We start from the raw sequence: 27,178 nt of genomic DNA, 5'->3' as shown, positions 1-27,178 counted from the left end.
CCATTTTGTATAAATAATGAATTTGAGGACACAGCATCCATCTGAACACTTTGTGTTCGGCAACTCAAATAGCCACCAAACCATTTGACTGCTTTTAAAGACATTCCAATATCCACCAATCTCTGAGATAAGATAGAGTGGTCGACTGTGTCAAATGCTTTTGACAGATCCAAAAATAGCACAGCACAATATTCTTCAGAATCAATAGCACGTATTAAGTCATTTAACACTTTCATAGTAGCAGTGACAGTGCTATGTTTTTTTTTTTTACGAAAACCAGCCTGCAAATCATTTAAAATGTTTTTTGTTTCTAAATAAACTTTCAACTGATCACTTATAAGCCCTTATATAACCTTAGCTAAAATCGGTAGCTTAGATATTGGCCTATAATTATATTGATTTGTTCGGTCACCACCCTTAAATAAAGGAGTGACATATGCAGACTTCCATACACTAGGTATTATTCCAGTTTCAATAGTCAGGTTGAAAATACGTGTCAAAGGTTCCGCAATATGTTTAGCAGCAATTTTTAAGAAATACGGATCCAAACCATCAGGACCAGAGGATTTCCTAACATTTAACCTTACCAGAGCATCATATACCTCCTGCAATGCTATAGGGACAAGATCAAAATTGAAAGGTACATTTTCACCAGACATAGAGTAATCCTCTTATGTCCTCTGTTGTTTTGTTGCATGCTCAAACAACAACCCAGAAGATATAAAATGCTCGTTCAAGGAATCTAGCATAGTTTTTTTGTCTGTAATAGTATTATCATTCACGTTCAATGCATTTGGCAACACCGTATTAGCTTATATAATAAGCTTTTTTTTTCCTAGAGTCTGAAGACAGTGATTTTATAACTTTCCAAAAATTAGAGGGGTTAGCTGCACTATCACATAATTCATTTACATAATAATCTGATTTAGCTCTATGTATCTGAGAGACACATTTGTTTCTCATATGCCTAAAATATTGCCAATCTGAGCTGCTTTTAGATTTCTTAACCTTTGCTCACGCAAGATCACGCTCATGAATTAAATCAGACAATTGTTCAGAGAACCATGGATTATCATGCCCTTTAATCTTGTACTTCCTAAGAGGAGCATGTTTGTTTATAATCTCCAATAGAAGTGAATTAAAATATTGCAATGCTATCTCGGGCTCCGGGATCAAATTTACCCTGGTCCAATTACAGAGATTAAGATCAATTAAAAAAGCTTATTCACAAAATGACTTAAAAATCCTCTTAATTATAACACGCGGTTTACATTTAGCTTTCTTAGACATAGTTTTATTAACCACCGACCTATGACACTTGTTTCATTTGACAGTGAAATGCCAGAGTACTCAGCAGTGTGCGCTTACAGGACACAGGACATCAGGGATGTGTTCTCTAAAGGCCGATTCAAAACGCGATACAGACATTTTTTTTTTGAAAAATGGGCGACATACTACGGACCTGTGCCTGACCCTCGTCCGGGAGCTGTGAGTTCAACATTTACCAACATATGAAGAGCTCTTTTCCAAAACGCGATAAACGCCAAAATAAAAAAAAAAAGAGTTTGTCATGTCATTTTGCTGTGTTGTGAACCTATATACTGCTCCATCAATGTTTCATGCCAAAACGCTATATTTCCTTGTTTAAAATGTACTGCAAGATGCAGTTCCTTTCCAAACCGCGATAAGCGCCAAACCTGTTTTTTGCCTAAACGCTATATGTCCTCTCGACCAATCAGAATTCGGTGAGCATTCGACGCAATCCAACATGGCGGCGGTCTGAGGCGAGAGATGTTTGTTTGTGCGCATAAATAAATTATGAAAATCAAGAGTTATTTTTACTTAATACAAGTCAAAATATCTGCCAGTGCACTAAGAAAAATAAGCTTAATTTCAAGTTTTTAAGTTTCAACTTAATTCAACAAACTTAATTTAAGTTTATTTTTCTTACTGCACTGGCAGATATTTTGACTTGTTTTAAGTAAAAAAAAACTTGCTTACCAAGTAAATGTATCTCAATTTAAAATTTTTTAGATATTTATATTAGAAAACAAGACAAAAATACTAAGACATCATTTTTTTTGCAGTGTGGAAAGTACTGATAATAATACTAGCCTACTAATGCAAAAAGGTTCCTGACCCCTGTGTATGGAATGTGCTATACAAATAAACTTGCCTTATTTCATACTGGCTTCAATCAATGTATATGACAATCTAAAAAATTACTTTCACAGGCATCAGCAAAGACCAAAAAAAAAATAAAGAATAATAAAAAAAAATATAATAATAATTTTATTTTACTATTTATTTTATTTGGAAGTTATTTATTTCCCTGATGTCATATGTTGCATGTTCTCTTGTTGGTTTATGTCTCTTTTTATAAAAAAAAAAAGAAAAAAAAAAAAAAAACATTTTTAAAATAAAGGATGGATTTATAGCGTTATAAAATAAAAAGAAACTTTGAATTTATATTCAACAAAATTGTTGTTTCATTTAACAATCACTGTTTAACATGTTCAGACTGAGCCAACAGACCATTTTAACAGGATAAATTGAATATAAACAAAATGTGTGGGTCTAGGTAAAAAAAAGTCATTTTCATAAAAACTATTAAAATGGATTCATAGCGTTTTGGAAAAGAGCTCCTCATATTATACAACAATCATTTTTATTTTTTAGCTACAGCACCTATGTAGTAGTTAATTATTTGCTTTGTGTTGCTCTCTCTCTCACTGTGTGTGTGTGTGTCTGTGTGTATGTGTGTGTGTGTAGTGTATTAACAGTAAAACAAGGGAGAAAGGGTTTTCAACATCTTTGGACCTCCCTTTTAAAGCCCTTCAGTTCATCCGAGACAAACCACTGATGGATCAGGCAGTGAAGCCTTCTGAGCAGCCCCTACTGGTGAAGAAAGGAGCTGCGTTTACTCGTATAGTGGTGGCCAGCACTACTGCCCTGGATGGGAGCAGCCATCAGGTCATGTTTATTGGCACAGGTACATAAATATTTAGTGTACAGTTTACATAATTTATACAGACTTATCCATGTATGTGTAACAGTGTTCAATCAACTGTACAATCTTTGTAACAGCAAGCGGTTCAGTGCTGAAAGCAGTCAACTATGATGGAATGATGGTGATAATAGAGGAGGTGCAGCTCTTTAAGCAGTCTGACCCAGTGAAGATATTGCGGCTCTCCGTCACCCTGGTAAACCTCAGAGCACATTTACATTTTTTCCTTCCTGAAGCTACACCTAAATATTATAGGTTTTTTTTGTGTGTAATATTACACTAATTAATTGATTTATTAAAGGGACAAAATAGTTATCTATTTACTTAGGGAGAATGATAGAATGTATTTTCATTGAGTGAATTGTTTTTTTATTCTTTTGATAAATTTATAAAATATTATAGAAATACATTTTTCTACTGCTTTTAACACATAGGGAACATGCAAATCTAAGATATTCATTTATTTTGCCCTCATCATTCATACTAGTAGAACTAAAATAAAATAATACTTAATGACTTTCCCATCATGGCTATCCCAGTACTCATCTGATTCATTTCATTATTTCTACTTGTGATTCAGTTTTAGTTTGATTCTGTTATAGTTTGACCATCTTTTTAATAACTGCTGCACATGTTGTTTCAGGGTCAGCTGTATGCAGGCTCAGAGGAAGCAACGGTGCAGATGCCACTTAGTACATGTGACCATTACGCTTCCTGTATGGACTGTGTGCTGGCCAGAGACCCGTACTGCGGCTGGGACCTCAGCGCTGAACGCTGCATTGCTATAAAAAACATTCATCCAGATACACACAGGTACTCAGCATATACTTGCCGGCTGCTGTAGTATAGTCGAAAAAATCATGATGTGGTGTGCTGTTGTAGGAAAATGGGCAAAAGGAATAATGGGTGTGATGTGACCTGAAGTTTAACTTTTAGAAATTATTAATTACTTTTAATTATTAACTTTGATTATTCATTCATTCATTCATTTTATACCGCTTATCCGAACAACCCTGGAGGTGTGAGGCAAACTTGCTAACCACTAAGCCACCGTGCCCCCCCTAATTTTGATTAATTAATTTTTTTTTGTTAAATAACAACACAATAAATATTTATTCATCACAGTATTTTACAGTATTCTTTACTCTTTATTGACCTAGATTATATGGAGCTAACAGTAACGTATTAAAATAAACACATTAATATAAACCTGATGTGCCTTCCAGCTAGATCTACTGTAAGTCTTTCTGTAAGTACAGTACACCAGTTACAGTACTGTAAGTACTGTAAAATTTTACTTAATCACCTTCTGACCAATCAGAATCAAGAATCAAACATCACTGTGGTCTAAAATATTGAATTGACTGCTCCAGAGACTATCCTATAGACTGTGCACATGGTGGAATTTTAGATATATTGAATTTTCAGTCATGTCCATCTATTTTTTCTCCTGCAGTGAGGTGGTTCAGAGTCTGAGAGATGGAAATGCTGCACGTTGTTCTGCAGTCGGAATGCAAACAGGTGACTTTTCAGCAGAATAGCTGGATCCCCTGATATGACAGAATAATGGAGACAAATTGTTCTAGTGAAGTTTATTTTTTATTTTGCAGACACCTCAGTGACAAATCTAACATAATCCACACTGACAAAAATAACGAGTAAAATTCACAAAATTTTTCTTTTGCAAGATTTTGGACTCAAATTTTTCAAATAAAATGTTCACTTGTGATATTAATTAAAATTTATGAATTTCTGAAGTTGAGTAACATTAACAATGTAAATAAGTACACATAACTGTTGTAATCAATCTGATGATCTGATGTAATTAATTGATATAATTAAAGGTGGGGTGCACGATGTTTGAGAAATGCTTCAGAAAACTGAGTCGGGTCAACAAACAAAACAAACGTGTAGCCAATGAGCAGAAAGGGGCGTGTCTTGTCAATATGCGGTGGAGAGAGTGTTCAGTGCGCATGTTCAAGTTTATTTGTATTGCGCTTTTTACAATTGACATTGTCTCAAAGCAGCTTTACAGAACATAAACGTAGAACAAAAGGTTAATATAAAGAATAATAAAGATTAGAAGGATGCAAGATTCAAGATTAATATTAGATAGATTTAGTTTACAATGTGTATGTATTTATCCCCAATGAGCAAGTCTGAGGTGACTCAGGCAGCAGTGGCAAGGAAAAACTCCCTTAGACCATAAAGGAAGAAACCTTGAGAGGAACCAGACTCAAAGGGGAACCCACCCTCATATGGGTGACGCTGGAAGATGTGATTATAAAAATACAGTCAAACAAATGTTGTATTGATGTAAAAGACCACATGGAGTTCACATCTCCTCTTTAGTATCGCAGAGTCTGACTGGAGCTGGTAGATCTCTAGATGCCTCAGGATTCTCAGAGTCCTTGGAGTCTGCCTCATCCCAGTGGAGGACCAAAATCTTCATTGCATAGATGACGATCTGAGCTGGTACAGTTTCTGAATGCCTCGGGATGGGTAGAAAGAGAGAAGCAGTGGAGAGGGATTAACATATCTGCTGTTCATAAAATGTGCAAGTCTGATATAATAGTGCACAATATAGTGGGATGTATTATGTGTATGCCTGACTAAAGGGATGAGTTTTTAATATACATTTAAACTGGGAAAGTGTGTCTGAGCCCCAACCCTATACGGAAGACTATTCCAAAGTTTGGGAGCTAAATATGAAAACACTCCACCGCCTTTAGTAGACTTTGGTATTCTTGGAACTACCAGAAGTCCTGAGTTTTGTGATCTCAGAGAGCGTGAAGGATTGTAACGTGTTAGAAAACTAGTTAGATACATGGGAGCTAAACCATTGAGAGCCTTATGTGAGTAGCAGCAGTTTGTAATCAATTTTAAACTTAACAGGTAGCCAGTGTAGAGATGATAAAATTGGGGTTATATGATCATATTTTCTTGTCCTGGTAAGACAAGAATGCAGCTGCATTCTGGACTAACTGTAGCCTATTTATTAAAGATGCAGGACAACCACCTAGTAATGCATTACAATCGTCCTGTCTAGCTTTAACACATCAGATAAAGACAGGATGTTTCTCAGCTTGGCAATATTTCTAAGGTGGAAAAATGCTGTTTTTGTAGTATGGGCGATATGATTTTCAAAAGACAAGTTGCTGTCTAATATAACACCCAGGTTTTTCACTGTCGAGCTACTAGTAACAGTACATCCCTCTAAATGGAAGTTGATTTGTGAGAGCTTCTGTGTACTGGTTTTTGGACCGATAAGTAGTATTTCTGTCTTATCGGCGTTTAATAACAGAATATTACAGCTCATCCAGTCTTTTATATCTCTAAGGCACTGAGTTAATTTGGATAATTCAGCTATTTCATCTGGTTTTGATGAGATGTACTGTATAACTTTGTATCGTCAGCATAACAGTGGAAATTAATCCCATGTCTTCTAATGATGTTCCCTAACGCAAGCATGTATATTGAGAAAAGCAGGGGTCCAAGGACTGATTCGTGAGGGACCCCATAATTAACTGGCAATAAACTGGAGGATTCGCCATTTAATTCTACAAAATGGTATCCATCAGACAGGTAGGATCTAAACCAACTTAAAGCCTGTCCATGAATACCTGTTTAATTTTGTAAGCGATCTATAAGAATGTTGTGATCTATAGTGTCGAATGCAGCACTAAGGTCAAGTACAACTAATAGGGACATACAGTACAGTCTTGGTCCGAAGCTAAGAACAAGTCATTTGTAACTTTAACAAGTGCAGTTTCTGTGCTATGATGGGGCCTGAAACCTGACTAAAACTTTTCAAGTCTTCAAAGATATGGTTCTCCTGTAAGAAGGAGCACAGTTGAACAGACACAATCTTTTCTAGTATTTTAGACATAAACGGAAGATGTGAAATAGGTCTGTAATTTGATAGTTCATTAGGATCTAGATTAGGTTTCTTAATAGTGGCTTAATAACTGCCAACTTGAAAGATTTAGGAACGTAACCTAAAGATAGCGAGGAGTTAATAATATTAAGAAGAGGCTCACCAACTTTATGTAACACTTCTTTCAGTAATTTAGTTGGAATGGGGTCTAGTAAACAAGTTGTTGATTTAGCTGTAGTAATAATCTTAACTAGCTCTTCCTGTCCTGTACTCGTAAAACACTGTAGTTGTGAGTGTAGAGCTTTAGGTGAGACTGGGTCACAAGGTGCTCTCACATGTTGAACATCACCTACTTTGTTCCTGTTGTTTTTAATTTTATCAGTGAAGAATCTCATAAAATCCTCACTACTGAACTGTGATGGAATAGTGTGTTCAGATTTCTGATTTTTTGTTAATCTAGCCACTGTGCTAAATAAAAACCTGAGATTGTTCTGGTTAATTTCTATGAGTTTGCTCAGGTGCTCAGCCCTAGCAGTTTTTAGAGCCTGTCTATAGTTGGACATACTGTCCTTATATGCAATTCTAAAAACCTCTAATTTGGTTTTTCTCCACTTTCGCTCGAGGTTACAGGTCTCTCTTGAGGGTGTGAGTATGACTATTATACCACGGTTCGGGTGTTTTGTCTCTAACCTTCTTTACTCGGATGGGGGCAACAGTGTCTAATGTGCGAGTGAATATAGCGCCTATGCTGTTAGTCATTACATCTAGATGGTTTGTGTTTAAGTGTACAGTAAGAAGTCCAGACAGATCAGGCAGGTTATTTGTGAATCTGTCTTTAGTGGTCGGAATAATAGTTCTACCGAGTCGATAACGTGGTGAGACACAGTTAGTCTGTTCTACAGGTAGTGTATACAGTATGAGGTAATGGTCTGTGATCACTTTGAGGTATGATATCTTTATCAGTGACATCTATTCCGTGTGATATTATTAAATCTAGTGTGTGATTAAGACGATGGGTTGCTCTAGTGATGTTTTGTTCAAGCCCAAATGAGTTTAGTAGGTCCATAAATGTGAGTCCTAAAGCATCGTTTGTATCCTGACATGTCTGACATTAGCAGAAAGCGATTGAAACATAAAATAAAAACGGATAAAAAAATGGATAAAAGATAAAAACGAAAAGCGAAAAAAGGCTTATGATAAGGCAAGAAGCAGGACCTGTGTTAATATAGGATCATCTTTCCAGCGTTGGAGAGAACTGAATGTCTTCTGCGTGAAACGGAGCTAAACCTTTCACGGTACAACACACAGTAAGACAAAAACACATACAGTATTACCATAGTATTCCTCATTGAGTTCATTTACTGATATAAATATCCCCTCGGCTGGCTGCCCCAGCACGTCCCGCCATAATAGTTGCCTGGGTTATGTATGTACAGTATGTGTCTGGGGCGGAATTATCAAAATCAAGGGTGACAACCATTTGGGTTGGGGCGTGTTTGTTTTGGTGATTTCAACTGTCAACATTGGCTTTCAAACATCGTGCACCCCACCTTTAAGTAAAACTGTATTTTCTCTATTAATAAAATTTTACTTGTTTTATTTAGTGTTGTTAATTATTTTAAGTTAAATAAAATGAGTCACTGTTACAATATGACAGATTAGTACTGTGACAGTAAATGTGCAATCAAGAGTATTTATTAAGAGCTCAATGTAAGAAATTACAAAAACTTAGAGAAACCTGCTTAAGATCAATGCTTAAAAATAAGAATAAGAATTCAAACAGCTCAAGAAAAAGTAAAGTGAAATGACATTTTTGATTATTAATGATTATAAATCTTTTGCTTGTTCAACCATCTAAATGTGCATGTCTATGCAAAGACTGGACAGAATCAACAAAGTGATATTAACAGACTGCTGTTACAAATAAATCCTGTCTTCCAAGTAAATTAAGCAAGTTCATGTCCAAGTGCTCTTTTTTAAATAGTTTAAACTTAAAAAAAACAGGTCTTATTAACAAACTGCTTATTATGAAATACTTTCTAACACAGTATTTGAAAATATTAAAACCGTTACATGAAACCAGTAAAATTTAAATGATAACAGAAACAATCATTCTGAATGTTTCAGGGTCTACATTTTCTCACAATGTTTAAACAAAGTTAGGTAAACAAGACAGATTAATGTCTATGAACATCCCGAGAACAAAAACATTTCAAGTGTGCAGCTTGGTTTTTAAAGACCATACATTAGGAGAAGTCCATCGAGATCCAGAAAGAGTTTTTGAAAAACCTCAAAAGTGTATTTCAGATTAGATGGATACTGTAGATTTAAGGCATAAATCAGACCCATCATTAGAGTACAAGCTTTTGCAGTATTTTCACATTTTGTTAGGACCTTGCTTCCTTCTAGAACAATTGACACAACTGGCTCCTCATCTCCATTTTCATGGACTTTTATTGAGTTACTGAGGTCAAAAGTTACAGTTGTGTTAAGTCTTTCTTCTACTTCACTTCTTTGTACTTTTCTTTATTATGAGCACTAAAGGTCTTATAACTACTCCATCACAGTGGACACTAAAAGCCTATTCTGCTGTTGCTAGGTAACAGAGGACATGTCTTTAAAGAGGATGGCGTGTGGAATCACAACACCATGCTCCTGATGGAAGACAAGGGTGTGCTCATCCTGGGAGCTCGAGATGCCATCTTTGCCCTGGACCTCAACAACATCACACACAAGAAGGCTATGGTCAGGAAAATGATTTAATTTGAATAATAATAATAATAATAATAATAATAATAATAATAATAATAATAATAATAATAATAATAATAATAATAATAATAATAATAATAATAATTAAAGCTGCAAGCAGCATTTCCCGGGTTCAAGCGTTTAAGGCCTTTGGATTGACATGACAATATATGTCATGTCATGCTACATATGTCATGCTACAGAGGGTGCCACAATATATGTCATGTGAAGTACTCACCCGTCCAGTTTTCCCTAAAATAAACAAAGTCAGGCTGAAACGAGTGTCCGGTACGGATAAAGCACTTCTGCCGAGTACGAGTATTATACGAGTAATACGAGTCAATATCTGTGCTCGGATTGAATGAAAATCATCATTGGGTAGTTGATTGTGTCAGCGTTCTGTGATAGGCTAGTCACAGCGCCCCTCCCCTACACACATACAGATGTATTGTGTTGCTGTGTCTCGCTCTACTCACTCACAGTCACACACACAACAGCTCTCTGTCTCTCCCTCAGTCACTCGGGTTCGCGGGTCTTTTCCGTTAACGTTTAGGGTTTCTTCAGCTTTTTACTTCTGGTTGTAACGTTAATAATACGTACTTACTAACCAGTAGAGTTCTGGTAAACGTGGGTTCGTTCAGACGTGGTGCTTGCTTGGTAGAATGCGACTCGCATTGCGTCTCTGCCTGTCGGAGATTTTTTTTCTTTTTTAAACCTTCAGCTGTCTCTAACCAGTAACCAGACACTGAGTGTCTGACACGGTTTTGCTGTATTTCATAAAAACATAAAGGTAGTAAGCTAGTGTTATAAATATTACAAATTAATTATTACCGGTTAAAGCCCCGCCCATTTCAAGACAAGCCCCGCCTACTTCGAGTCAGAATCAGAATCTTTGCCTTACGAGTCAGCACAAAATTGGGTTTTTGGACTGTTGGTGGCACTAGAGGGCTTTTTTAAAAAATGGCTGTTTTTAGTGATTTTTCCGTTATAGCACCACCAAGTGGCCAATCGCCACGGTGTTTGAACTGTGACCGCAGTTTGACCTCTTTCACATGTGTCCCAGGTTTGGTGTTGATAGCTCATTTAGTTCTTGAGTTATTGACATTTTAGTAAAACTGACTCCTCACAGTCCAAACGTTTAAGGGGCCCCTCGAATATTATTGACATTGAGACTCCAGAGAATATTACTGCACTGGATTGGTCTTGATCAGGCGAAAAACCTAGGACTAGTTAGCAAAAGTAGGTTTCGGATAAAATGCGCTATAGCGAAAAAATTTAATGGCGGAAATGAAATTGGAGATATATGTTTTTTAAGTCATGAGCCAAGGATTCCAATGATATAAAGCACTTGAGATTTGGACATAGGGGTTTTAGGGGTTTAGGGGTTATGGGGACAAACGCTGAAGCGCCCCAAATTGTCCGATTCCGCTGAGACCTTGGCCCTGAGTAACTGTGACCAGTACTACCACCTGACCAAGTTTGAGCTCTCTAGGCCTTACGGTTTGGGCTGCACGATCGTTTCTAGGGCGGAATAATAATAATGATGATGATGATGATGATGATGTCAGGGAGCACCCTGCTTCTTCTCCCGTGCGCGCCCCGCCCGCTCAGAGCTCATCGCCATCGTACTGATTTCGCACACCTGTCCCTCACCACACACTATATAAACACCGCATTTGCTCCACTCCAGCGTCCGTTATTGTTTTCTGTGCACAGTGTGTTTGCTCTGCCTTCCTTTTTCATTAAACTCTGTTTTGCTGATGCTTCGGCTTCCGCCTCCATCACTATCGCCTAACAGTATAACGGACCGAAGGACGAAAGAAAGGACAGGATCCACCGGGCTCTTACCTGGCGATGGATCAACAACCCAGCACGGCTTTCGATTCGGTTCGGGACCTCATCGCCGCGCTCCGAGCAGCTTTCCCTTCCTCCGCTGCTTGACAAAACCCCCCCGCTCCGAATGCCACAGCTTCCAGCTCCAGGTGAATCTGTATATTGAGATGCAACCACAGCGATTCCCCACCGAACGATCCAAGGTAGCGTTCTTCATTTCCCTCCTCTCCGGGAGAGCACTGGCTTGTGCACAATCTTACACGCGGTTCACCGCGCACTTCCTGGAAGTGTTTTGCGCCTCCTCCGGCGTCCTCACCGCGGCCGACCGGCTGCTCAACTTACGTCAGGGGAACGACAGCATTACGGATTACAGCTTCCGTTTCCGCACCCTGGCGGCATCTTGTGGCTGGAATGAGTTGGCGCTGCTCAGCATTTATCGGCTGGGATTGAATCCAGAGATCAAGCAGGCCATGGCAGTGCATGAGGGAGTGGCCCGTTCCTGAGTCAATCAAGGAGCTCCAGCGTTTCCTGGGTTTTGCAAATTTCTATCGCCGGTTCATCCAGGGCTACAGCCGGATTGACGCCCCCCCCCCCCCCCCCACTCCTCAGGGGTAAAGCACGAACCCTGAGGTGGACCAGGGAGGCTCAAGAGGTTTTCCACGAGCTTCGCCGATGCTTCTGTAGCGCCCCTGTTCTGCGTCACCCAGAGCCCCAGTCTTCTACTGGAGTGGGGGCCACTCTTTCCCAGCGATCGTGAACCCCGGCTCAGCTCCACCCGTGTGCCTTCTTCTCCCACAAGCTCTCCGCAGCCGAACAAAACTACGACATCGGCAACCGCGAGCTTCTGCCCATCAAGCTGGCCCTGGATGAGTGGAGACACTGGCTGGAGGGAGCCGATCACCCATTCACAGTGGTCACCGATCACAAGAACCTCCAGTACCTACGAGAGGCACGGAGGTTCAACCCCCGACAGGCACGCTGGGCCCTCTTTTTCACCAGGTTCTGGTTCCACATCACCTCTCGGGCCGGTACACTCAACGGCAAGGCCGATGCCCTGATGGCCAGTGACCCGGAACCCATCCTTCCCCCCTGCGCCATCTCCAAGGTCCCGTGCCACCTGCCCGTGGGCAAGCTTATGCCGCTCCCTGTCCCTCAGCACCCCTGGTCTCACCTGGGAATCGATTTCGTGACGGATTTGCCCGGTCGGAGGGCCACACCTGCATCCTGGTAGTGGTAGACCGATTCTCTAAAGCCTGCCGCCTCATTCCCATGAAGAGCCTGCCGACCGCCCTCGAGACAGCGTTAGCCCTGTTCCATCACGTCTTCCGGAACTTCGGACTCCCTGAGGAGATCGTCTTGGACAGGGGTCCTCAGTTCACGTCTCGGGTCTGGAGAGCGTTCTTCAAACTCCTGGGGGTGTCGGTGAATCTAACGTCAGGATACCACCCGCAGTCCAACGGCCAGGCCGAGCGAAAGAGCCAGGAACTGAGCCATTATTTGAGGACCTACTGCGGCCAGGATCAAGGGGAGTGGTGTCGGTTTCTGCCGTGGGCTGAGTATGCGCAGAACTCACTCCGCCAGGACACTACGGGACTCACCAATTTTTCAAGTCCTTGCTGGGGTTCCAACCGCCCCTGTTCCCTTGGTAGGACGAGCCTAGCAACGTGCCTGGAGTCGATTCCTGGTTTCGGGAGAGTAGTAGGGTTTGGGAGTCGGCACACACCCAGCTGCGTCGAGCCCTCCGCAACACCCGCCGACACGCCGACGCACAGCGACTGGACTCTCCGCACTTCCGTCCCGGGGACCTGGTGTGGCTATCTACCAAGGACCTGAAGCTGAAGCTGCCCTGCCGCAAGTTGAGCCCTCAGTTCATTGGCCTCTACAAAATCACCGACCAGGTCAACGACGTGTCCTACCGACTAGAACTGCCGCCGAGGTACTGCATTCACCCTACCTTCCATGTGTCCTTGCTCAAACCTTGTGCCTCTCCTGTCTCTTGCCCCCCAGGTGGCCCCGCAGTGCCCGCACAGCCGGAAGTCGTGGACCAGACCGGTGTCTATGCGGTGAGGGAGGTTCTGGATTCCAGGCGGCGTGGGGGTCGCCTCGAGTACCTGGTGGAGTGGGAGGGGTATGGTCTGGAGGAGCGGTCATGGGTGGCTCAGGGGAACGTGCTGGATCCGGCGCTGCTGGCGGAGTTCCATGCTTCACATCCATGCTGCTCGGCGCCCCGGGCGAGGGGCCGGCCTTGCCGCCGGGTCAGGGAGTCTGGTGCCACCCCTGGGGGAGGGGGTGGTGTCAGGGAGCACCCTGCTTCTTCTCCCGTGCGCGCCCCGCCCGCTCAGAGCTCATCGCCATCGTACTGATTTCGCACACCTGTCCCTCACCACACACGACTATATAAACACCGCACTCGCTCCACTCCATCGTCCGTTATTGTTTTCTGTGCACAGTGTGTTTGCTCTGTCTTCCTTTTTCATTAAACTCTGTTTTGCTGGTGCTTCGGCATCCGTCTCCATCACTATCGCCTAACAAATAGATTGCTATTATTTATTTATTTATTTGTTTGTTTATTTATTTCTCATCCCTTTTTTTTAATTTATTTATCATCCATTTATTTATTCATCTCATCCTCAAAATTTCTTTGGTTGTTTTGAAAATAAATTTCTCAGGTTTATTTTCTTATATTCTATCATTTTTCCATTTTACATGATATTTTTTGTCACTGTGATTTTACTTTTGTCACCAATTTTATTTTTAAAATTTATTTTTCTTTTTTAATTAAATTTGTACGCTGCAAAGTACTTTAATTCAAATTAAATAGTTCACTATTATTATTATTATTATTATTATTATTATTATTATTATTATTTACATTGTGAATGCTACATAATTGCAACATAAAAAATAATAACAATAACAATATATTTTTGTTGTTGTTAAAATTCCTTGCTTAAGTAGTAAATTTTCACTTGTACTGTTCTTATTCTAGATCAATGAAGAAATATATTCTCTTTTTTTGTAGGTTAAGTGGTCGGTGACTTCAGAGATGCAGCGCAATTGTATATTCGAAGGGAAAACACAGGTGATCCTGCCACAACCCAAGAGATCACACCACTATCACCACCACTCCGACTAGGATAAAGTTATTTATAATGATGAATGAATCTTTGTATTTATGTGTATATATGTAAATGCTCAAATGTGTGTTAAAAAGAATAATACATTTCCTAATACAGTAAAGAACCATAGTTTGAGTTTTGAGAATATTAAGAACTAGACTTTACACCCCTAAGCCATGTCTCTATCAAACCCTGGTTAGATTCAACAGTTTTGTGTAGTAAATATATCATATGAATAGGAACAGGTATGCTATTATACAAAGCCCTGATCTGTAAATCATCCTCTTTGAGTCCTCACCTAGCCTATGAAATTATTCCCCATTATGTTGTCTTGTGTTGTTCGTTTAACTGATCTTTTTTCTGTCTCTTTCTGAGTGACTTCCTAATAATTTCCTTGGACTCTGTATTCCCTGTAATTTTCCCTTCCAGACTGAGTGTCATAACTACATCCGGATCCTTCATAAAATGTCGAACGACACCATGTTTGTTTGTGGTACCAACGCTTTTAATCCGACCTGTGATATTATGGTGAGTAAAAATTCCTCCCCATATTTTACTGTAAAATGTCCTTGCTATGATATTGTAGACATTTGTTAACATGAGTTTCAGCCTGTGTGCATGTTTTGTTGTATTATCACACCATGTAGATATTTCATGTAGCTGTGTTCTGTCTTCCAGTCTTATAAAGACGGCAAGCTGACTCTCGAGGGTAAACAACAAGATGGGAAAGGAAAGTGTCCATTTGATCCTTTCCAGAGATGCGCCTCTGAATTTGTCGGTAGGTGCCTCGTGTCTCTTAAGGCAAACTGCTCCATGACGTAACAGGCCAAAGAGCACAATGTTTAGTTACTGAGTGTTTAAAAGTTTTTAGTTCATGCATTATTTTCATTTAAGGTCAATTCTTTAGTCACAGGTGCTACTTATGATATCTGATATGATATTCTTAATGCTTTAAAGGAAAGTAACCCAATGAGCCCATTATTATGCTTTAATAATATAATTCTGATTGCCATTTAGATGGAAAGCTGTACTCTGCTACGTCTTTGGGTTTGCTGGGCTCAGAACTGGATGGGTTGCGAAGCTTATATGACAGCATAGAAACTGAAATTAAGACTTCATGGCTTAATGGTACGAATGAAAATTTCATTACATTGAGTCCGGCCTGAGATGAGTCTTCTGGTATCGTGTGCAATTTAAAATTCAAGTTTGCATTTTGTAACTTTCTTTAATTCTTGGATCATGTGATTGAGTAGTTGAGAGTCACTGAATAGTTTTGTTATTTCAGCGCCCAATTTCATTGGCATGAAGCATGTGGCTGAGGGAGATGACAACCCAGAGGGGGATGATGACAAGATTTACCTTTTCTTTAATGAAAGAGCTGTGGAGTACAATACCTACAGGCCGATGGAGGTGTCAAGGGTGGCCCGCGTTTGTAAGGTACTCTTCCTTATAAAAGGATGTTGCTGATATTACAGTACACCATTCTACATTTCTATGTTTTTATTCATCAGGACCTAAATAATGGTTGTGTGGTCCTCACTACTTCTTTGTTCAAACAAAGAACCTCAGGTGATGACAAAATACCTGGGTGTGGAAATATAAGCACATGTTTCCTAATTCTGCATCAGTACTTAACAAGCCAGATGTTACTAAAGAATTGCAAAAGATTAGCTAATCATCAAGATGTGAAATGATTATAAATCAAATATTATAAAATTAATCGCCCTGCTTTTGATGCTTTTATACATGAATAGAAAACTTTTTTCCTATTTGCAGTTTTTATTTTGGTTTTTGGCTTACGTAATAAAAGCTTAAAATTAGAGATACTATCTGCTTATAGAACAATACTTTTACCAAAAAATATTTGGTTGGATTTTATAATGTTAATTAGTAAATAAATATAACTATTGTCACTTGCTAAGATGTCATTTTCTGCAGCATTGTTCTCATTCGCTCTGTTCTCTTCTTGCTAGGGGGATGTGGGAGGACAGCAGACATTGCAGAAGAAGTGGACATCATTTCAAAAGACTCACCTGGACTGTCCTGTCCATCAAACCAGACTACCACTTCTCATACAGGATGTGTTCCTCTTCTGCCCAGACACCTGGAAAACCTGTATGTTCTACGGTGTCTTCACTCCTCAGGGGTGAGTAATGTTCCTTTCAACAATGCCAGCAGAATATGTTTAGATAACTGCAGTGAAGAAGACAAGTTGTGATTTTGAACGTAGTCAGGATTGTGGTTGAATACCAGACCAACAATACAGTCAAACCTAAAGGCAGAGGACTTAAACATTACCATTTGTGTTAGATCAGCCTGAGCTCAAGGGCATGTGAAGATCAACATGGTTAGGTCAAATGGGAAACCTTACAGGCTTTAGGTTAACAACTCACTGTTATTTACGTTCAATAATTGTTTGCCAAGAATTACACATTTTTCGGGATATTCTGGTTTCCTCCTGCAGTGTTTCGGGACAGTCCAAAATCATTGTAGGCTGTTGGATAGTACAGTATCTCTAAATTTTGCCCCAAGGGATAGGCTCCAGGTTCTCCACAACCCTGTGTAGGGTAAGCGCTATAAACAATGGATGTATATGCAACGTGTTCCCATTATAATGCATTTTTAATCACACTAGCCTTTTATATCTGATTCAGACATTACATATGATTTGATAAATGTAATAAAGGATACATAATCTACTCGTACACCAAAGAGCGCCATACAAACGCACATTTACACACTTATTCACACCTTTGGGCAATTAAGTGCAGCCCAACCAAGTGCTGCATGTTTATGGATGGAAACAGGAACATGGAGAGAACATATGGAGAAAATCTTCACACAATTTCACAGGATCAACCTGGGGACCCTGGCAGTATGAGATGGCAATGCTGCACCACCTTGTGCTCTTTATATTGCATACACCTGTATGCATACACCTTATTATTTAGTACTAGACACTCATATAAAAACCTCAGACAAATTCAATTACTCATACAATTGCCTACGAAACTAATTTATTTTTGTGTGAAATGTTTTTACTCTGATATGAAATGAATACATTTTTGGAGGTTACATGATGATATAAGGTGTACTCAAAAAATATCTAAGGGAGTCAAAACATGTAAATCAATGTACATCAAGGAAATGCTTAAAAATATGTTTCTTTCTGTTTTCCTTCCTATTTGCATATGTGTAAGGCTGTGACATCCAGTTAAAAACAAAAAAATGTGTAGAAAATAGTCATGACTGTTGCAGATCCAAACTTTAATTAGACATAGTTTTATTAACCACCGACTTATGACACTTGTTTCATAGCTGTGATTTTACTGACAGGGAAATGCCGGAGTACTCAGCAGTGTGCGCTTACAGGATACAGGACATCAGGGATGTGTTCTCTAAAGGTCGATTCAAATCGCTATACAGAGATGATCCCTTTGAAGCATGGGTGACATACTACGGACCTGTGCCTGACCCTCGTCCAGGAGCTGTGAGTTCAACATTTACCAACATATTCTACAACAATCCTTTTTATTTGTTATCTACAGTGGTGTAAAAATTACCTAATTAAGTCAGAATATAATAGACAGAATTATTATCATTTACTGAGTAATAACGTACATAGTGACGTGCATGGGGTGTAACGTTTTAATTTGTATATTTTGTTTCCAAAACCACCATCTATGCAGTAGTTAATTATTAGATTTGTGTTGCTCTATCTGTGTGCATGTGTGTAGTGTATTAACAGTAAAACAAGGGAGAAAGGGTTTTCAACGTCTTTGGACCTCCCTGATGAAACCCTTCAGTTCATCCGAGACCACCCACTGATGGATCAGGCAGTGAAGCCTTCTGAGCAGCCCCTACTGGTGAAGAAAGGAGCTGTGTTTACTCGTATAGTGGTGGCCAGCACTACTGCCCTGGATGGGAGCAGCCATCAGGTCATGTTTATTGGCACAGGTACATAAATATTTAGTGTCCAGTTTAGATAATTTATACAGACTTATGCATGTATGTGTAATAGTGTTCAATCAACTGTACAATCTTTGTAACAGCAAGCGGTTCAGTGTTGAAAGCAGTCAACTATGACGGAAAGATGGTGATAATAGAGGATGTGCAGCTCTTTAAGCAGTCTGACCCAGTGAAGATATTGCGGCTCTCCGTCACCCTGGTAAGCCTCAGAGCACATTTACATTTTTTCCTCCCTGAAGCTACACCAAAAGATTATAGTTTTTTGAGTGATATTACACTAATTAATTTATTAAGGGGACGAAATAGTTATCTATTTACTTGGGGAGAATGATAAAATGTATTTTTAGTGAGTGAATTGTTTTTATTGTTTTCATAATTTTACAAAATATAATAGAAATAAAATATTCTTACTGCTATTAACACATTTTAGGGAAAATCTAAGATATTCATATTTTTTTTTTTTTTTTTTTGCCCTCATCATTCACACAAGTAGAACTAAAATAAAAGAATATTTAATGACTTTCCCATCATGGCTATCCCAGTACTCATCTGATTCATTCATTATTTCTACTTGTGATTCAGTTTTAGTTTGATTCGGTTATAGTTTGTCCATCTTTTTAATAACTGCTGCACATATTGTTTCAGGGTCAGCTGTATGCAGGCTCAGAGGAAGCAACGGTGCAGATGCCACTTAGTACATGTGACCATTACGCTTCCTGTATGGACTGTGTGCTGGCCAGAGACCCGTACTGTGGCTGGGACCTCAGCGCTGAACGCTGCATTGCTATAAACAACATTCATCCAGATACACACAGGTACTCAGCATATACTTCTCAGCTGCTGTAATGTAGTGTTGTAAGGAAAAAATCATGATGTGGTGTGCTGTTGTAGGAAAACGGGCAAAAAGGAACAATGGGTGTGATGTGACCTGAAGTTTAACTTTTAGCAATTATTAATTACTTTTAATTATTAACTTTTATTATTATTTTTTTTTTAAAAATAACAACACACAAAAATGATTAATCACAGTATTTTACAGTATTTTTTATTCCTTATTGACCTAGATTATCTGGAGCTAACAGTTCTAGATCTACTGTGAGAGAAAATTTTACTTAAGCACCTTCTGACCAATCAGAATTCAAAAATCAAACATCACTGTGGTCTAACATATTGAGTTGACTGCCCTAGAGACTGTTCTATAGACTGTGCACATGTGGGAATGTTAGATATATTGAATTTTTAGTCCATCTATTTTTTTCTCCTGCAGTGAAATGGTTCAGAGTCTGAGAGATGGAAATTCTGCACTTTGTCCTGCAGTCGGTATGTGAACAGGTGACTTTTCAGCAGAATAGCTGGATCCCCTGATATGACAGCATAATGGAGACAAATTGTTCTTTTATTTTTTACGTTTATTTTTTATTTTGCAGACACCTCAATGACAAATCTAACATAATCCACACTGAAAAGTAAAATTTACAAAATGATTCTTTTGCATTCATATATTTCAAATAAAATGTTCACTTGTGATATTAAATAAAATTTATGAATTTCTGAAGTTGAGTAAAATTAACAAAGTAAATAAGTACACATAACTGTTGTAATCAATCTGATGATCTGATCTAATTCATTGATATGATTAAGTAAAACTGTATTTACTCTATTAATAAAATTTTATTTGTATTAGTGTCGTTAATTATTTTAAGTTAAATAAAATGAGTCACTGTTACAATATGACAGATTAGTACTGTGACAGTAAATGTGCAATCAAGAGTATTTATTAAGAGGTCAATGTAAGAAATTACAAAAACTTACAGAAACCTGCTTAAGATCAATGCTTAAAAATAAGAAAAAAATTAGAATTTAAACAGCTCAAGCAGATGTGAAGTGCAATGACATTTTTGATTATAAATGATAATCAAAATGTGCCATCTAAATGTGCATCTCTATGCAAAGACTGGACAGAATCAACAAAGTGATATTAACAGACTGCTGCTACAAATACATCATGTCTTCCAAGTAAATTAAGTCCTTGTCCAAGTGCTCTTTTTTAAATCGTTTAAACTAAAAAAAAACAGGTTTCATTAACAAAAATCTTATTTTGAAATACTTTCTAACAGTATTTGAAAATATTAAAAGCGTTACATGAAACCAGTAAAATGTAAATGGTAACAGAAACAATCATTCTGAATGTTTCAGGGTCTACATTTTCTCACAATGTGACAATGTTTAAGAAAAGTTGGGTAAACAAGACAGATTAATGTCTATGAGCATCCAGAGAACAAAAACATTTCAAGTGTGCAGCTTGGTTTTTAAAGACCATACTGTACATTAGGAGAAGTCCATCGAGATCCAGAAAGAGTTTTTGAAAAACCTCAAAAGTGTATTTCAGATTAGATGGATACTGAAGATTTAAGGCATAAATCACACCCATCATAAGAGCACAAGCTTTTGCAGTATTTTCAGTTTGTTAGGACCTTGCTTCCTTCTAGAACAGTGGACACGACTGGCTCCTCATCTCCGTTTCCATGGACAAGAATTGACATGACATCATTATAAGTCTTCTTGATTGCCATCTTTACAAGCTGAGTAAATATTTTTAAATCTGAATATGTGATTTGCTGACTCTTTAAATTGCTTATGTAGCAGAAATATTATAGCTTAAAGGTATAGTTCACCCAAGTGAACTCTAAGTCCTCCAAGATGTAGATGTTTCTTCAGTAGAACAGATTTTTTAGCTAAGACCACACTCCTAGGTGGTCCATAAAATGCACACCCTGTGGTTCGTCCAAAAAGCATTTAGTTGCAACATGAAAGTAATCCCCACAGCTTGGCATGAAACCTTCACAAGTCATTTACATGACACCCGGTGTAATGCCAAGAAAAGCACCGGGCATCAATGATACGTTCTGATTAGTGGCATCATGTTTTAGAAGGTTGTTGTCAGAAGTGCTGCCAGGTGCTCTTAAAGTAAAGCTGCTTCTGTTTTTGTGGCTGGTCATAGATAAATAAGTAAAAAAAAAAGGAGCAAATGAATAAACATGGAAAATTACGCCCCGATACAATCATGTATCAGTGATCTCATAGGCTGATGAAAGGAAGAGCTCACTATGGAGTACATCACCCAACACTAGCAGGGATTACTTTTCTGATGAATGCATCTGCTTTTTGAACACTCCAGGAGGCAGAACCTGAGAACTTGCATTATCTGAATCACTGGGGACTGCAGTTTTAGCTAAAAAGTTCTTCATTGTTCAAATGTAGAAAACAATGTTTTCCTGGCTTATACAGCTATTTATCACATACCTGAATCAATACATTGAGCATAGGCTGCATCTTGGGCCCGGCAACCCCTCGCTTAGCTTTCATAAGCTCCAAGAGTTTTGGCGTGTAGCCGTCTAATTTGGACATAAATTCCTCCTTTATCTGTAAATAGTTAAAAATACTAACTTATTTCAAGACAATCACCACAAAAAAAATAAAAAATACAACAGCTCCTTTATGAGCACCAAATATTTATCAGGACAACTTTCCAGAATATAAACTATTTTGCAGGATTTAAATAACACTTGTCTAGAAACATACACAAACAATTGAACAAAACACAATCAACAGAACATTTAGAATTGAATTGAAAATTAAACAACTTCATTAAACAAATTAAAAACATCTTGCTAAAAGGTCTATAATAACTACAATATCTTAATTGGGTTAACTTGCCTGAGCTTCAGTGAATAAAGCAGGCCACCTCTGCTGGAAAGCTTTAATTGGTGAAGTGAGGTTGACAACTTCATGTCTTCTGTATGAGAATGTTTTAGACATTTTCTCTGTGATGATCCTCTGGTTGTCTTTTTTTTTTATTATTTCATCCAGCAATCCTTATCGCTCATTTTCTAAACTCTCAAAGGATTCCCCATGTGGGTGTGGAGGAAGATAGTTCAGTTCAGTCTTTTTTGTTTCTTGACATTTTTGCTATTAACGCTATCATTTGTCTGCTTTCTTTTGAGGGAGTTTATTTCAAGTTCTAGCTCCCGTAGCCTAGCTCCCGGTTCTTAACTAGTTGCCCATTTTGTATTTAAAACTTTGCCAGCAAGGCTGCTAACTCTCACGCATTCAGCGTGAGACTCACTCAATTGACCCAAATCTCACGCTCTCACGCCACACCCCCATATCTCTAGATTTACTAAGGCTGCGCAAATTTGCGTAAAATCCCTGGACCTCACACCTCCTAGGACCCCTACAGCTCCATTGTTCTCCTGCTTTTGTTGTGCAAACACCCCCATTACCTCTGAGGCCTGGCACATTTGCATTTGTTCACTTATGCCCCTTTTCCACCAAAAAGAACCGGGTGCTGGTTCAGAGCTAGCACTGGTGCTGGTTCAAAGTTGGTTCCACTGGCGAACCTTCTAAGAACCGGTTTGCCTTTCCATCGGTTAGAGAGCATCACAGGGCCGAGTCTGATGTCACTGTATACGTGTCACGTTACACAGCAACGTTAGCGCAGCAGCGGCAAATACAAACACATCAACAATGGCGGATGTTACTTTACTGCTAATGCTCATGGCTTTGTGAACCTACATTAACACCCAAACGCGGCGAATCCAACGTGTACGTGCAGCTCCATGTAATCTGTATAAACGGAGGTTGTAATCGAGAAAGTACATAACGTTATTTTATCATTAACACAGAAAAAACTTAGCCTTAGCATGTAGCTACCTATTATCATGTGTGCTGATAATGTATCATATCGCGGTAAAGTAAAAGTGTATTAAACATTGGTATACTTAAGGTATATTATCAAATGCACTAACAGTAGCCCCGCCCACAGCCCCTGACACAAGCGGTTCTTAAGTCTAGACCAGCAGCGTTTTGGTGCTACTTAAGAACCAGTTTTCCTGGTTCAGAGCCAGTGCTTTGGCGGTCGAAAAAGAAAGAACTGGTTCTAAATTAGGCTCTGGCGCCGAACCAGGATTGTTCCAAATTATGAACTTTGCAAGTAAAATTAATTTTGTCTATTTTCGTTGAACTATGTGTTCGTAAAATAAATACTTTCCTCCTCAAGTCCTCCCGAGTCAATTTGACCTGGCCACATTTAGTGGGGCAATAGGTCACACTTTTGCCCTTTTCAGCGCAATGAACATACATACAGACACAAAAATGCACACATAAAATGTCCACTAACAAACGCACCCAAAACACACACACACCACATACATACACACACACACACATACATACACACACACATTCACAATATATGGATACACAAGTCTGGTTTATTTTAAAGTGTTTCAAACCTTACAGCATTTGCAGACCCAGTGTCCATCGTCCCTGCATTTGGCACAGGTGAATTTCTGACATGTTGCACAGGTAAACCTGCTGCGATTCCTGTTGCAGCTCTCTTGCACCTGGCACTGCGTTGTCTGTGCAGTCCCTGGCACAGCAGCTACAGCAGCTTCAGCAGCCTGCCTCTGTGCCAATATTTTCTGCTGCATGAATCGGCAACAAAGTTCCTTAGCTAGAAGACTCAGAAATAATCTTCTTTTGCCTGTCCACCCTGTACATGCCTTGTACAAAATGTAGGCATTCACCACCGCCAGGTCCAGCATATTGTAAAAAAATGCTACTGGCCACCTGCGTGTTGCTGCTCTTACGGAATACATCTGTGCCATTTGGTCCAACACGTCTACACCACACTGTAAAAGCAGAGAAAGAGAGAGAGAGTCATGAGTATATGTGCTTTTTTCTATAGGCCTGTATAGTACACATCAGAAAACATTGTAGCACTGGTGTAAAATTATACACACATTCACATTTACATACCTTCATGTGGTTATAGTCTGTTATCGTGTTGGGTTTCCTCTTTCTGCCATCACCAATCATCACGTCTTGGTGCATGGAACTTAGAACACACACAGTCTTGTTTTTTTTAGGTGCATAAATTGTCAAGGAGACACTGCCACTTCTAAGCACTGAAGTGGAGAATACCTCTCGCTGTGCAGTGTCTTTTGAGTGTCAATGAATCTATCTCGGGGCATTGTCTCTTCAAAAGCCAGGAGATTGTTTTGAAACCATTTTGACCATTTTTAATGTCAGTAAATAATAAAACCTGTTTTTTTCCAGGTCAAATCGACTTGAATGCTTATAAATCAAAAATTCGACAATGATCACTATTCTGTGTGATCAGCTTACATTTGTGAACATTTTACACTTGTTATGTCTATTTTGCCTACCAGATGCCATCTGATCACCCAAAAACGGGCTACACACACACACACACACACACACACACACACACACACCACTCAAAAACATGGCATAATTTATTGTGAATAAAACTTCCTTTACACCTCTTATGCTTTTTATTATATTTAATTTATAAACAATAAACCTCATGAAATTATGCTATGTTTTTAAGTAAAATAAGCAGAAATTATTAAATATTATTTTGGATAACCACTGGCTGGTGTATGTCAAACATCCCCAGGTCAAAGCTGACTGAAGCAACTAAATTCATAAATAAGAGAGAGAAAACAAATATGATTTGAATATGAAAACACAACGTGTGTGTGTATGTGTTTAGCATCATTTCGGTAGATCATATCAAAGGCATATCAAAAGTGTGAAATATTTACAAATGTGTAGCTTTTGTTTTTTCTGGAGGCCTAATGAAATGCAATGCCCAATTTGTGTGTGTGTGTGTGTGTGTGTGTGTGTGTGTGTGTGCGCACGTGCACATGTGTGTGTGAAATGTTTACAAATGTATAGCTTTTGTACTGTCTGGAGGCCAACTGAAATGCAATGGCCAATGCTTTGAACAGTGTTTGACTGTGTGTGTGTGTGTGTGTGTGTGTGTAGCATCATTTCCGTAGATCATATTTTGCCCTCTGCTAGGCAAAGGCATATCAAAAGTGTGAAATATTTACAAATGCGTGGCCTTTTTTTTTTCTGGAGGCCTAATGAAATGCAATGCGTGTGTGTGTGTGTATGTGTGTGTGTGCATGTGTGTGTGTATGTGTGTGTGTGCATGTGTGTGTGTGGTGTGTGAGTGTGTGTTTTGGGTGCATGTGTTAGTGGACATTTTATGTGTGCATTTTTGTGTCTGTATGTATGTTCATTGCGCTAAAAGGGCAAAAGTGTGACCTATTGCCCCACTAAATGTGGCCGGGTCAAATTGACTCGGGAGGACTTGAGGAGGAAAGTATTTATTTTACGAACACATAGTTCAACGAAAATAGACAAAATTAATTTTACTTGCAAAGTTCATAATTTGGAACAATCCTGGTAAATTTCAGGCAAATATGTGGAAGGAAACCCAAGTTATGACACATTAAACTTTCCAGATGAGTCAAATAAACCCCTGGTCTGCACAAGGGTTATATAAATATCATATGTACTATGGCAATGACAAACCTTAGCACACAATTTTTTATAAATAAAACAGACTATTTTGTATAGATACGGTAGGCCTTTCTGAAGGTTTCCATGTCACACACAGAGGTTTGGCCTGCCTTGGATCTGAGATACTCTGATGCCTCTTTTCCACCGGAAAGAACCAGGTGCTGGTTCAGAGCTAGCACTGGTGCTGGTTCAAAGTTGGTTCCACTGGTGAACCTTCTAAGAACCAGTTTGCCTTTCCACCGGCTAGAGCGCATCAAGAGCCGAGTGTGACGTCACTTTATACGTGTCACGTGTCCCAGCAACTTTAGCGCAGCAGCGGCAAACACAAACACATCAACAATGGCGGATGTTGCTTTACTGTTAATGCTCATGGCTTTGTGAACCTACATTAACACGGCGAAAAAAACGTGTACGTGCAGCTCCATGTAATCTGTATAAACGGAGGTTGTAATCGATAAAGTACATAACGCTACTTAAAAGTACATAACGCTACATAACGTTATTTTATCGCTAACAAAGAAAAAAAGTTAGCCTTAGCATGTAGCTACCTACTATCATGTGTGCTGATAATGTATCATATCGCGGTAAAGTAAAAGTGTATTAAACATTAGTATATTTAAGGTACATTATCAAATGGGCTAACAGTAGCCCCGCCCACAGCCCCGGACACAAGCGGTTCTTAAGTCTAGACCAGCAACGTTTTGGTGCTACTTAAGAACCACTTTTCCTGGTTCAGAGCCGGTGCTTTGGCTGTCGAAAAAGAAAGAACTGGTTCTAAATTAGGCTCTGGCTCCAAACCAGCACTGGAACTGCCTCGGTGGAAAAGGTGAACAAATGCAAATGAGCCAGGCCTCACAGGTGATGGGGGTGTTTGCGCAACAAAAGCAGGGCTGAAGAACTGTGAAAATCTCAACAGGGGGGAATCACACCTCGGGACCCGCACCAGAAAATAAAAAAGTCAGTAAATCTAGTGATATTCTCACGCAGACTCGTACAGCAGTGAGGAAAAAAAATCACGCCGCATGATCTCGCAAAACAACGCGCAGAGAGACCAGACAGACAGTGTAGTGAGTTTTTTGTGACAATTGTGAGGGAAATACACAATTTATTCCCATAAACTGTGTAGTCAGCCGTTCTCCCTCCCATCTGCACCGTGTAAATTGTGAACGCAGGCAGGTCAGTGAGTTACACGGCGCTCCATGTCTCCGTCCAGTTTAGGCTAGT

The 27,178-nt window shown here is 39.2% G+C and overlaps 1 protein-coding gene and 1 pseudogene across 1 annotated transcript; one reads left to right on the top strand and one right to left on the bottom strand.

Moving 5' to 3' along the window:
• The window catches only part of LOC132843199 (splicing factor Cactin-like), a 63,782-nt pseudogene that overhangs the window by 12,825 nt on the left and 23,779 nt on the right, over nt 1-27,178 (bottom strand).
• Nucleotides 3,506-20,034, top strand: LOC132846330 (semaphorin-4E-like). The gene is made up of 14 exons (XM_060871009.1): nt 3,506-3,820; nt 4,464-4,528; nt 9,484-9,629; nt 14,491-14,550; nt 15,017-15,115; nt 15,266-15,365; nt 15,605-15,715; nt 15,873-16,024; nt 16,561-16,733; nt 17,924-18,077; nt 18,325-18,544; nt 18,640-18,755; nt 19,202-19,371; nt 19,824-20,034. Exons 1-14 carry the CDS (start codon nt 3,639-3,641, stop codon nt 19,882-19,884), a joined length of 1,809 nt encoding a protein of 602 aa, XP_060726992.1. The 5' UTR covers nt 3,506-3,638; the 3' UTR covers nt 19,885-20,034.

This window comes from Tachysurus vachellii, chromosome 1 (assembly GCF_030014155.1).
Source record: "Tachysurus vachellii isolate PV-2020 chromosome 1, HZAU_Pvac_v1, whole genome shotgun sequence".
In the NCBI taxonomy this organism is placed as follows: Eukaryota; Metazoa; Chordata; class Actinopteri; order Siluriformes; family Bagridae; genus Tachysurus; species Tachysurus vachellii.
Note: the sequence above shows the minus strand (reverse complement) of the source record. Positions and strands in the feature narration are given on the sequence as shown.

Excerpts from the sequence above, each read along its gene's own strand:
- LOC132846330 (XM_060871009.1), top strand. The coding sequence starts at position 3,639 with ATGTTGTTTCAGGGTCAGCTGTATGCAGGCTCAGAGGAAGCAACGGTG. Across the intron at positions 15,716-15,872 it reads TAAGACTTCATGGCTTAATG|CGCCCAATTTCATTGGCATG; the intron begins GTACGAATGAAA and ends TTGTTATTTCAG. Across the intron at positions 18,756-19,201 it reads TGCGGCTCTCCGTCACCCTG|GGTCAGCTGTATGCAGGCTC; the intron begins GTAAGCCTCAGA and ends ATATTGTTTCAG.